Genomic DNA, 13,558 nt, shown 5'->3' with positions numbered 1-13,558 from the left:
GGCATGCACTGGTAGCTGTGATCAGCCAATCCTTATTTTACAAAATACTCTCTTAGAATGATATAATTTTGAGAACTGGAAATGAGACAAGAGAATTGAGTTGCAATCACTCAAAAAAAAAAGTAAGTATCTTTGCCAAGATGCTTACTTTGTTCAACCAATGAAGAAGTAAAACTTAACAAATGGAAAAATAATTACGTTTGCCTAAAATTACATCTTTTGTGCACACCAGAGAGCTGACATGCGTTTCAATTACCTGCCACAGAAAGACGAATGGGTAAGTCTACAAGATTGCATTACAGAGCGATAGCGCTGAAGAACACCTTTCCTGATTGATCTGAATCCTGGTGGGATTTGTCTGAATGAATCTGAATAACTCACTTTAATTTCTTGCTTTCCCCTGGATGGCGCTGGGATCTGCTCAAAGTGAGTGGGCACAGCAAGCACCACTCTTGTTTCTGGGTTTTCCAGAAACACTCGGCTGCTCAGGAACACTGTATTGATGAGAGGTTCATCTGGTCGTTTTGGCTAATCACCCCGCTAATGGCTGCACTGGTCTGCCTCAAGGAACGCCCAGCCCTGTTCCTCAAGGATGCTCCTCACATGGCCCCTGTCTGCACCTCCGTTTCTTCCTCATCACACAAAGAAATTGGTCTGGATGGTTTCTGAGGCCCTTCTGACAGCAACAGAAAGTTCAACACATGACCCGGTTTCTTCAAAAAATAAATGTTCTGTAAAAAGCGGGGGGTTATAACAGATGAAAGGAGACTAAAGAGATACTTCAAGCAGATGCAATGGGTGGAATTTGTGTGGATTTTCCAATAAATCATCTGTGAAGACATCTTTGAGATGATCAGAGGATCCACACAGACTGGGAAATTAAAAGATATTAGGAATTGTTTAATGTTTTAGGTGTGATAATATTACTGTGATTATATTATAAAACGTCCCTATCCATAAGAAATGCATACTGCAGTATTTATAGAATGAGATGAGATCATGTCTAGGAGCTGCTTTAAAACACTACAGCAAAAAAAAGGGGGGATGGGGTGAGTCAAAATGAAAGAACATTGGTAAAATGTCGATAATGATTAAAACTGCGTATTGGGCAAATGGGGATTCATGATGCTGTTCTCTCTGCTTTAGAGTCTGAACATTTCTAAAATCAAAACCAAAAACAGCTGGGTGCACTGTTGCACGTCTGTAGTCCCGGCTACTTAGGAGGCTAAGGTGGGAGGACTGCTTGGGCCCAGGACTTCGAGGCTGCAGTATGCTATGAACGCATCTGCGGATTGCCACTGCACTCCAGCCAGGGCAACATACTGCGACCCTTTCTCTACAAAAAACACCCAAAACCCCACAACAACGCAAAGATCCTCAGAATACTAACTTAATCCCCACCACTCATAATCTCATAAGCCTTTTAGAGTCATGCGGAAAGACAGAATAGGCCAGGGAAGTACAGTTATCCCTAGGGATCCATGGGGGATTGGTTCCAGGATCCCTTGAGGATTCCAAAATCCCCCGATGACCAAGTCCCTGATATAAAATGGGGTAGTACTTGCCTATACACACATCCTCCCATATACTTTAAATCATCTCTAGATTTCTTACAATGCCTAATACAATGTAAATAGTTGTTATACTCTATTGTTTAGGGAATAACGACAAGAAAAAAAAGTCTGTACGTGTCTGGTACAGACGGAATCATCCATTTTTTTCCTGAATAGTTTCAGTCTTCAACTGGCTGAATCAACAGACGTGGAACCCATGGAGATGGAGGGCTGACCATGATGCGGCTGAGAAAAAATATTCCAAATAGGTTGAAACTACTGTTTTCACAGAAGTGTTTTCAATGGGCTCTGCTTTCTTTTATCTGGAACATCACACTTGCATTCCTTTTGATGTATTATATTGCATAAAACAACATCCCCGAATCTAAACTTTATCAGCTAGAAAGAATAAGCATCAAAATGCCTACCTTGAAATTGAGTAAATTTAATGGTCCCCATTCTCTCCCCGTTCCGGAACACAACTTGACCCTAAAAACAAAACAAAACAAATCAAACAAGAATAAAAGAGAAATGCCACATTAGCCCAAATGCCACTGATCTCACAGCAATTCATTAACTGTACAATGCGATTATTAATACTGGAGGAAAAACAGATTCCCGCTGGACCACAGATGAAAATCAAACTAATTGTTTTTAAATTGGTTGTGACTTTATCTGGTTAATTTGAGGAGCACAAAATCAATAATGGAACTAACACATGTGAATTGAAGCCAGGATAAGCATCATCATGATCACCATGACTATTAATTAAACACCCACATGTCCGTGCTATAATGGGGACGAAGTCTTCTGGGGTGCTGGAAAGACGACGGCAAAGGTGAGGCCCTTTGGGCCCGGCCCTGACTCCGCTCCCTGTGCCCCACCCATAAAGATATGGGGTATTGCTGAGTCTGCTTGACTTCAGGACCAGAAGGATGCTAGAGGTCTGTTGGTATTTCTTATTAGGAACAGAGAATGTTTTTCTAAGTTTTTCCTAAATGGTGACGTCAGTCCCAATTATAACTGAGCTATGGTGCAGCAAAAAACTAAGTTTCTTGAGCCAGCAAGACCTGACTAGTGTCACAGGCAGCTGAGTGCCCCTCATTAGGGACCTTGGGGGCTAAACATAGCGTCATCTTCTGCATCTGCCCTGCTGGCTTCCAAATGCTTGGCTAAATAAACCAGGAATTTAGAGATGGAATGTCATCTCTTCTTTCCGATTTATGGCCCGCCTAAAATTCTGCAACCATACGAGGAAATTGACACACACTATATCACTGAATCTTTATGCCAAATGTAAGTGATAAGGGGATGACCCCCATTTTGCAGATCAAGAAACTGAAACTGAGAGAGGTTATGGACTTCACACAAGGTCATTTTAAGTGAGGCTGCTGGGATTCAAATGCAGGTTTAATTTTAATGTCCATGCTACTTCACTGTAGCATGTTGCTCTTGATCGAGAAATAAGTTTCTTCCTGTCTTTTCATTATTGTGAAATTAGGAAAAGAAATGGTTTTAAAGGTATCCTGCTTTTCTCTCACTGTTATGCTTTTGTGTCATCAGGCAACAGCACAGACAATACTCTGGGTTCCACTGAAGTCTTGGGAGAAAACCCCAGGAAGCATTTTTCCTTAGGCAGAAACCTAAAGACTGAAGCCCTGCAGCTTCCAGAATAAAGGCGGATCACTCAGCCTGATCCCAGAACGAGAAACACCTTCCAAGGCCACTTGGACACCTTTTTGAAACCCTGAAGACAGCTGTGAGTAGTATCAGTTTGAAACTAACGCCCACCGAATTCTATATTCAGGTGATGGTAAGCAACTCCCTGGAGTGTGAAAACACTTCAACCAAGGTGAGACAGGAGCTGTGATTTTTATTTCTAGGGACAATTGAAAATCACAAAACACCGTCTAAAAGGATCATTTTTATGTAAATGGACCACTTTGCCTGAGTGGGAAAGATTGTCCACAAGGAGAAATTTTTTTTTTGTCTGACAAGATGGAGATCTAATTTACCAATCTTCTGCCAAGCTTTGAAGAATTCCACAGGCGTCTAGATTTAAAACGTGCACAAATTCTGCAGACTCTTTACTAGCGAAATTACGAAGTGTATGGAATGGTATTCAAAGCTTCCATGGAATGATACAGGAGGGAGGGTGAAAAGAGCCTTCCTTTACTTTGTGAACAAAACTAGTCCATCTTTGAAGTAAGATCTGTCATATTTTATTTTACTAAAAATAACTTTTTTACTAACAGGAACTCCTCCCATCTCCTTGATTTCTCCTTAATTTCTCAGGTGGTACAGTGGAAGTAGGCCAGCGTGTCTCACAAACTGGGTTCAGTCCTCTCTCAGGCAAGTTTCAGAACATCTCTGAATTATGGATCAAGCACAGGTCCTGGTATAGGACACGTGCTCAGCAAATGGCAGTAGTAATTTTTATTTAAACATGTTTAACAGTGTGGAGCTGAAATCAAAAGATGTTAAGCACCAGAGAGCTTTCCAGTCCTTGGGAAGCGAGTTTCAACTCTCATGTGATTTCAGCTGGCAAAGTGGAGACCACTGGGCCCCCAGCCATGATGTCTTCACCTCCCAGAATCATCAGCCCCCAAATGACTGACTTCCCAAACAACACGAGCCACTGTGCATTCTGCCTACTGATGAGAGAAAGTAGAGGGCTTCTGTGAATGGGGTGACGAAGTGCTGATGGAGACATGGATGTGTAACTGGCTAGGTTGAGGGTCTGCATCAGGGTCACCATGGCATCTCTTGGGTTTGACTGGCGAAGCCATCCCTGCCACCCTAAGTATCGCCGACTGGATAGGGGACCACTGTACCAGCCAAGACAGCCTTGACAAGACCAGGTATGAGGGAGGCCACAGGCCAGTCATGTGGTTCTCAAGAAATTCTACCCAATAGGTGTCCCCCTTATTAAAAGGTGGTCAATTTACAACATTCCAAAAATATTTACCTACTGCGTGCTCAATACCCTTCTAGGGACTGATGCCTGCTCTTGGAGAGCTTTTTGTTTGATTAGGAGGGATAGCAGAAACCAGTCCACCAATGCTTAAGAAACTTCAGTTAGTGATGAATGCTATGAGAAGACCAAAAGGGTGATGGGAAAGGGAAGTCATTTTTTTGAGACAGGATCTCTCTCTGTCACCCAGGCTGGAGTGCAGTTGTACGATCTTGGCTTACTGCAGCCTCCACCTCCTGGGCTCAGGTGACCCTCCTGCCTCAGTCTGGGATTACAGGCACACACATCATTACACCTAGGTAATTTACTAGGGGAGCTGCTTTATTTGGGTAGTTAGGGAAGACTCTGCTCAAGACGTTATATGAGAGCTGAGACCTATCCGGGAAGAAGGAAATATTCCAGCCAGAGGGGAAAGCCAGGGCAAAGTCCCTCAGATGGGGAAGAGCTTGGAACGTTCAAGGAACAGAAAAGGCCAGCATGGCCGGAGCACAGTGAGGGAGGCAGGGTGGTGGCTGGGTGGTGGCAGATGCATAGGTGGACAGGGGCCAGGTCACGTTCCACCCGGAGACCACGACAAAGGGTCTGGACATGACTCTAAGTGTAATGAACAGCCATGAGGGTGGGGAGGTGAAGCGGAGCAGCCTGTGATGTGATTTCAGGTTGGAGAAGGTCGCACTGGCTGTGGGGTACAGAATGGATGGTAGTGTGGCAAACGTGGAAGCAGAGACTCTGGAGGCTCTGGCCCAGTAATCCAGGTGTGAGACGAGGGTGGCTTCAGCGAGGGTGGTGGCCAGACTCCGTCCCTCCCCAGCTCGGAATGTGTGGTGAATGTAGCTGAGCACTGAGCCCAGAGCAGCGCCTGTCTTCCATTCGACTCCTCTTATCCTGTGTGGTGGATGCCAGGGGTGGGCCCAGACACCCCGCTCAGGATGGAGGCCCTCCTCCCCAGCGGCTAGCATCTGGCTCCTGTTGAGATGCCTTGCACGCAATCAGAGCTATGTTAGTTCAGGTTATGCCTCCTTCCCTGGGGGCAACCTGCAGCTAGCAGTCAGTGTGAAGGGTCATGGATCTAGCCCTGCTGCCTCAATTCGGGACAGCCGTGAAGGACCATGGAATCCCGAGGTCCCCTGGGATTGGCTGAGCTCATGATTGCCACTGCATCACATTTTGACTTCTGCTGCCCAACGCTACTTGGCTTCCTCCCTTCCAGCTTCTGTTCCTGAAAACATTTCCTGATAAACTTCCTGTACGCAAATCTTTGTCTCAGAGCCTGTTTCCTGGGTAACCCTGTCTCAGACACCCTGTCATCAAAGGTCACTGGGGCTGGCTCTTTCTTGCCACCTGAAGGAGATGAGCAACAGGGCATGGTGGGAACAGATGGGGCAATGCTGCCACTAGACGGTTTCAGAGTCACCGTGGCCTGCAGTTCAACCAGGGGAGCCAGGCCAGTTTCGATTCCTAACACCCCAGCTAGAGCTGGCATTTTTTTTTTTTTTTTTTTTTTTGGTTTCCCTCCCACAAAGGTTGCACTTCTCCCAGCACACGTAGTCTTTATGTAGAGATAAATGTCATGACTCTCCTTAAGCTTTTGTCTTGTGCAATTCCAGGGCTGTAACTGAGAATCATTGCATTCATTCGAGATCAATCCAGGTGATGAGTTAAATTCTAAGGCAAGGGAGTTTGGTAACTCTGGCGGGGGCTGATAACTGTCTGGTGGCTCACAGTTCACACTCACTCTTCTACACTCTCCTCCGTGTGGCAGGGACTGGAAGCCCTGAAACCACATTTCCCAGAATCCCCTGCCAGCTGGCTTCCATTTAGGGTGTGCTGATGAGAAGCGGTCATGGGAGATTAGAAAGAACGCATAAGCATGCATGAGGGAAAAGCTTTTTTTTTTTTTCTTCCTCCGCTCTGGTTGCAGCAAGGGGAGCTACGAGTGACTGCAGGTGTCTGTAGGGCCCAGCAGCTTCTGATTCCTGAACCGTCGGAATGTGGGGGCCCCTGGCTGCATGCTCAGTGGCCAGAGATGGCGCCCCAAAAGTAGCAGAAACAGCAGCAGCAGGAGCCTCGGAGGCCTGTCTACCTGGGCTTTCCCTCCATTATTTCATTTGTATTCCAAATCTGCTCTGTGGTCATTTTTATAAATTCCTTGGAAGTAAGATCCGGTATCAATCAACATCCAGTCAAGAAAACAAAAACCACTTCAGGCATTTCAGGGGCAATGGCAACATCACTTTCCTTTTTGTTCTTTCTGCCTGAGGGGCATGGCAATTTTCCGAAGAACAGTATCCGCGATAACAGCCTCCACCTGTTTTCCTCCACCATACCTTCCAACAAAGTTGTAACCAGTTTCCTGTATGAAATCTCCCTCTGAAATGCCTGAAGGGGTTTGTGTTTTCTCCACTGGATGCTGATTGATAACGGATTCTAACTTCCAAGGAGTTTATAAGAATGACCACAGAGCAGATTTGGAATACAAATAAAATCACGGAGGGAAAGTTCCAAGAGGATAACTTATAAGGATTTATTTCCTCCTGAAAGAGATGTTGCTAGTGTCAAAGAAAGCAGTCTGTTTCATAAAAGTCAATCCAAACTAATAGTTCAGGTTTAATTGGGAGCCATAAAGCTGCATTTTCTCCTGCAGCAAAATCTTCAGAATCTATAGGGTAACCTACGGACAAAACCCTAAGTTTTGGTGTTTGCCAACAAGAGTAAATATTGCCATCCACGTGAGCTTGGACGCTCATTGAGCATTTCTGAGCATCAATTCTTCTACTTGAAAAATAGTAAGAACAATGCAAATTTCTCAGGGTTGTTTCTGAGAATTAAAGAAGATAATTATGAAATGAGAATAGCCAGGGATGGGGCACAGCAAGGGGTAACTTACCGTAAAGGATAACTGTTGTCGTAATGCATTGAGTTAGCAAAATCCCATTTTTTTTGTTTTGTTTTGTTTTGAGACAGGGTATTGCTCTGCTGCCCAGGCTAGAGAGTAGTGGTACAATTATAGCTCACTGAAACCTCAAGCTCCTGGGCTCAAGTGATCCTTCCACCTCAGCCTCCCAAGTAGCTGGGACCATAGGTGCTTGTCACCACAACCAGATAATTTTTTTTTTTTTTTGAGATGGAGTCTCACTCTGTTGCCCAGGATGGAGTGCAGTGGCACGATCTCGGCTCACTGCAAGCTCTGTCTCCCGGGTTCACACCATTCTCCTGCCTCAGCCTCCCGAGTAGCTGGGACTACAGGTGCCCACCACCACACCTGGATAATTTTTTTGTATTTTTAGTAGAGACGGGGTTTCACCGTGTTAGCTAGGATGGTCTCGATCTCCTGACCTCGTGATCCACCCGTCTCAGCCTCCCAAAGTGCTAGGATTACAGGCGTGAGCCACTGCGCCCGGCCACAACCAGCTAATTTTTAAAACAATTTATTTGTTGTTGAGATAGGGGTCTCAGTATGTTGCCCAAGCAGGTCTCAAACTCCTGGCCTCAAATGATCATCCCACCTCGGCTCCCTTGAAAAGTGCTGGGATTATAGTTGTGAACCACTGCACCCGGCTGCAAAATCCCATCTGATGTCAGTTCAGAATCCCCAGAAAAGTTAGTGGGGAGTAAAATGGACACTAAAGATTCTACAAGCCAGTAGGATTTAACAGCCTCCTCTTAGGAAAACTAATTCTCTGTTTTCATTGTTCATCTTTAATACTTAACTACTAAGCATGAGTAAAATTCACTCCAACAAGTTTATGAGTCTTATAGGTTAAGCCCTTTGTTGGGGCCTCTTTTATTTCCTTCTTTAATTTCACAGTGGAAGGCAGAGATACTCTCCCTGAGAACATGATCTGGTGTAGGGTCAGTGAGGCAAGAAGGGGAGCTTTCATGCTTCAGCCAGTGTTATAGGCAACGCCTGGGCAGGGGCCTGAAGCTACTCTGAGTGAAGACTCGCTGGGCTCAGCCTAATATTCTGGAGCCCTGGGCCTACTGAGGGACAGTCTCTGCAGATCACAGTGTACTTAGGGAAGGATTTTCTTCCTAAATATGACTCTAGACTGCACTCTTATCTCCGGGTTGTCGAGTTTGCCTTTGGGAGGTGTGAGCATGCATCCTCATTGAGGATGTGACTTGTGCTGTGAGAAATAAGATCTGTCCTGACACATCACACTGGCAGGAAAATATCTTAAGTTAATGGAAGTTGAAGGGTGTCAGGGCTCTGAAAACAATACTCCAAAACGAAGGCCTCAGAAGACTCCTCAGAAGCCAAAGTTTTTCTCTGACCTTCTCCTGGCCTCCTGTCTCTCAGTCCCTTGCTCCTCTGGGGCCAATCACAGAAACGCAATCCCTCTTCCCCAAAGCGGGTCAGAGAAATCAGGATCCCTTTTCTCCAAAACTGGCCGTAAAATGTAAAAATATTACTCCAGTGTTCCCTCCAAGTTTCTGTGTAAAAACTGGCTATGAAGAAATTATGTGACTTACCTTATTTGACTGTAGGTCATGAGACCCCCATTCCAGAGAGAGCCCTGCGCTTCCAGAAGGAAGGAATGCGTGCTCAGAGAGGTCAAGAAGGACCTAGACAGACAGGCCTTGCTGGGTTCCCCACTCAGTCTATCAGCATCGGACCAGAGCCTTTTAGTCCAATCACATTGCTACATGGCTGTCTAGACTTTATTGAACCTAAGCATAAAAATGGACAATTTCCCCTGTATCTCTGGGTCTTCATTCTGAAGGCTCCCATGTATATATATTAAATAAATGTGAATGCCTTTTCTCCAATTGGAAGTTGATTTTCCAATGAACCTTCAGACAGCCAAGGGGAAAGCTCTCCTTAGGCCCCTACAAAGACCATGGGGAACCCTGGTAAGTTCTGTTGGAGGGGGCAGCACATCAATGTCTGTGTGGGGGATCCAAGCCCATTGTGGACTGTTCTGCTGCCAGCCCTCCTCCCAGGACAGCACTGGTCTCAAAGAAACAATGTAGACTTTGAGAAAACACTGGGGTTAAATTGCTTGTCAGGGGTTGCATAAAGGGTGGAGATCTGCATGACGCAGCCTTGAAGGAGAAGGTGCCCTCTGTTTCCACAGGGATGGCAGGATATAAAAGAGAGAGAGACAAATAATTGAGTATATCCACCCACATGTTCTGTAAACATTAAAAAATATTCTTTTTTTTCTGTATGTCCCCTTGAGCTATATGAGAGGCCACATTTTGCACACAATTTAAAATATTTTCTTACACCAAAATTTCATTTGTTAGACACAAGCCTTCAGGAATGTTTGATGCACTCATAGAGCCTGGAGCAGTAGGTTTGCAGGGAACTGAGAGAAGGAGCAGAATGGGAGGTGGGGTCTGTCCCACTGCCAGCCTTCGGCGGATGGGCAATAAGGATGCAGGGGCATCTTTCTGAGGGACCATAACCAGATGGCTCCGAGGGTACAAGTAGTGACCTTCCACAAAGCAAGTGGTGGCCTAAGGTGGGGCTGTGTGCAGTGGAGGGAAGCGGGGACCCAGAGAAGATGGCTGGGTGGATGGCCCAGGAAGGGTGGAACAACTCCCTCTCTTTCCTTCCACTTATTATAATAAGAGAGTCAGGCTTATTTAGAACAATAAAATATCAGGTGTAAATGAATGTCTAGGAAGAACAGGAAAAGTGAAGTAAATTTTAATACAGACACATGATGAAATATTAGGATATGTGCATTCAATCAGCAAGTCCTGTTGGGCACCTATGATGTGCCAGACAGGCACCAGATCAAACAGTGAGCAAAATCAACATGGTCCTAGATTGCATGAAGTGTAGGGTCTGGTGGAAGACAGAGACATTAAGCAATAAACACACGGATAAATAGAGGATTACAAACTGTGATCAGTGACATGAAGGAAAAGAACAGGGTGCCAAGAGAGAAAACTACAGGAAGACCCTAATTTAGACTGGGGGCCAAGGAGGGCCTTTCCAGGAAGGTGGCATTTGCACTGAAACCTGAAGGAGCTGGCTGAGCCAAGAGCAAGGGGGAGAACATCCCGGAAAGAGGAAATTGCAAGTGCAAAGTTCTTGAGGCAGGAAAGAGATTGGGAAATCCAAGGACCTGAAACAGTGCCGATAAAGCTGTAACTGGTCATTGAAGAGCAGCTGAGCAAGAAATGTGATTGGCAAGGTGGATGAGTGCAAGGCCACGCGGAATCTTACCAGCCATGCCAAGGATGCTGAGCTTCATTTTGAATGCAAGAGGAGGCACTGAAGGGTTTTAATGAGGGGGTGACCTGATCTAAGTCCTATAGACTTAAGTATTATATTATAAAAGTTATCAAAGGTTGGAACAAGTGATATCCCAATTGTGCCAGTTGCTGGCTAGCTGTTGACCAAATTCATTTCCTTTTCCTCCTAGGCACATGGCCAGACTAGGTTTTCCAGGCTTTCTGATGGTTGGGTGCAGCCATGTGACAGTCCTACCAATGGAATGTGGGTGGGAGGGACATGGTACTCCAGGCCCGGCCCATGAAAACCTCTCACAAGATCCTGATTCTTCATGCTTCCCCGTTTTCCCCCCTGTCAACCAGATTGATAGGATCTATCAGAGAACCTTGAGGCCTAAGGAACAGTGGGGACATGAGACAGAGGAGCCTGGGTCCACAAATGATCCCGTGGAAAGGCTAACAACCAGAAGGACCCACTTTGGACTTTGTATAAGAGATAAATAAAATTTTACTGTGTTAGTCCACTAAGATTCTCAGATAACTTGGTTACAGCAGCTAGTGTTATTTATCCTAACTAATACAATAATGAATTAAAAAAGTAAAAAACAAAAAAAAGGATAAAAATTGTATATACAGTATACTCACAATTATGTAAAAATTACCCCCACAAAGTAAAAATGTTAACACTGGTTGGTCCCGGGAGTGTGATTATGGCTTTTTCTTTTTACTTTTTAATACTTTACCTATATTCTATAATAAATGGGTATTATTTTAATAACAAGAAAACTTTATTAAAAACTTTTTAAAAAGATGTTCTAAGGAGGCACATTTTACTGGCAAAAGTAGCAACATCATCAGCAATAAACTAATACTCCCTCTTGAAATAGATTAATTTTTTTACTATTTTACTAATAATTTTACAGATTAATTTATTTACCGTTTTATCTGTGCAAACATAAGCCTGTTTCCCCCTCAAAGTCGAATAACAAAGAGAGCAATGAACAAGGAGTCAGAAGACAGATTCAGGCTGAACTTGGCCATTTTCTGGGAAGGGAAGCCGGGACAAGTGCCTTTTCATCTCTGTGCTCAGGCTTCCCTCTGCAAAATATGCAGAGATGATATTGTGCAAGCTACTTTTAGCTTTGCTGAAACATTTGTGTACGTTATTTAAGATTTTTTTCCCCTGGGGTTCTCCTTTATTAATAGATTTTCAACAATACCCTCAGTGGAATGAGGTATGTATGTATGAGTATCTCCATTTTACAGATGAGGAAGCTGAAAACTGAGAGCCTGAGAGGTCAGGACTTTGCCTAGGGTCACATAACGAGTAGGCAAAAGGACTGGGACTCACCTCAGTTGTGTCAACTTCAAGCTCATGCTTCTAACAACACGCCATTCTCCCTCCTCTTTGCAAGAAGCAGTCATTGATCAGAAAATGAGCTCTCTGCAGGGGACTGGAGTAAGTACCACGTGACCTTGGGCTAGGGGGATGGTGTGTGGGTATAGTAGGAGTAGGCAGAGGAAGAGGAAAGATAGGTAGTCAGGGATGTGTTGGTTAATGTTTAACAGCTGGCTCTTTGGGGAGAAGAAAAAAGAGCTCTGATTTGTAGTGTTTGCCAATTTCCATGGTGTAAATACACCCACCATGGTGGATTTCAAGCTATCAATGATTTAACAGCTGGCTCACAAATTCCTGATAATTTAACAACTGGCTCTCAGCTCTCTCTGGAGCCTGCAGGAGCTGGCTCCAGCACACCCCTAACCAAGCCAGTCCTCTCTGGCTTCCAAATTAAGATCGTGAATGCAAAATGCCCTGTTTTTACCTGCACAACTGGGTGATAATCTCTTCCCAGAAACAAGCGAGGAGGCTATAAATCAAAATGGGACTAGCTGGAGAGAAGGGGCTTGTGCCAAATATTTACCTACTGTCTCTCAGCTCCCAAGCTTGCCCTCTCTATCCTGCTCTGTGATGCTAGGGCTGGGGCTCCACAAGCCACATCTCCAAGACTCCGTCCTGTTAGCTTCTGCCAACAGAAGGCTCTGAGGTAGAGTGGAAGGGGATGATGGGGAGTGCCTGCTCTCCTGTTCCAGTCAGGCAGGGTCCTGCCTCCAGCTTCTTTCTGCACTTTCAGCACCAGCCCTGCTATGCCCCTTTGAGGGGCCATCAGACATCGGGCAGACACGCCCCTCTTCAGACATCAGAATACTAGCTGTGCAGGGCTTCTCCTCTGAGCTCCTGGCTTCTGAAAAGCTCATCTCTGTCCTTTCATTTTCCCAGCCCTAGGGGCAGTAACTGTTTCTGCAGGTAGTATCCGTTGACTGCCTCAGTGCTCCTTCTGTACTCCTTCCTCCTCCCATCACCTACTAAACAATTCCCTGTACTAAATCCTCTCTGTTTGAAATGCCTAGCATGGCTTCTGTTTTTCAGTCTGGACTCCTCCTCTCCATCTACCATGTGGTCTTGGGACTTGGTCCTCCAAGCACAAGCCTCCTATGTCAGGTCTCAATTAAAGTGGCCTCCCCTGTTCATGTCCTCTTTGGCACTGGTAATGCTCCCGGCTCCTTCCTCCACACCCTGAGGTGAATATGGTAATTGCCTCCTGCTGGATGAAGCTTCCGAGGGCAGGAAAGTGCTCTTTCCTCTTCAAGGACTGGGAAGAAGCAGGATGCAGGACTATTGGTTAAGTTGCATTAAGCTGAGTTGAGTTGAATGGACTGGGTTCCCCAGTGTTGGTGAGCTATGGAGCAGGATCTCTCAGGAAGAGCCACGAAGGAGAGAGAAGGGACACCAGCCAAGAGCATTTGCTCAGTTAGCTCCCCAGGGTAAGAGGACTGAGAGACA

General features: G+C 45.3%; 1 protein-coding gene across 2 annotated transcripts in view; it reads right to left on the bottom strand.

The window, feature by feature from the left end:
* Positions 1-13,558, bottom strand: part of GABBR2 (gamma-aminobutyric acid type B receptor subunit 2) — a 415,572-nt gene that overhangs the window by 113,243 nt on the left and 288,771 nt on the right. For both annotated transcript variants that reach the window (XM_055271718.1, XM_055271719.2), the window contains one exon: positions 1,982-2,042. In XM_055271718.1, the coding sequence (XP_055127693.1) occupies positions 1,982-2,042 (61 nt within the window). The remainder of the gene's footprint in view (positions 1-1,981; positions 2,043-13,558) is intronic.

Source organism: Symphalangus syndactylus, chromosome 3 (assembly GCF_028878055.3).
Source record: "Symphalangus syndactylus isolate Jambi chromosome 3, NHGRI_mSymSyn1-v2.1_pri, whole genome shotgun sequence".
Classification (NCBI taxonomy): domain Eukaryota; kingdom Metazoa; phylum Chordata; class Mammalia; order Primates; family Hylobatidae; genus Symphalangus; species Symphalangus syndactylus.
Note: the sequence above shows the minus strand (reverse complement) of the source record. Positions and strands in the feature narration are given on the sequence as shown.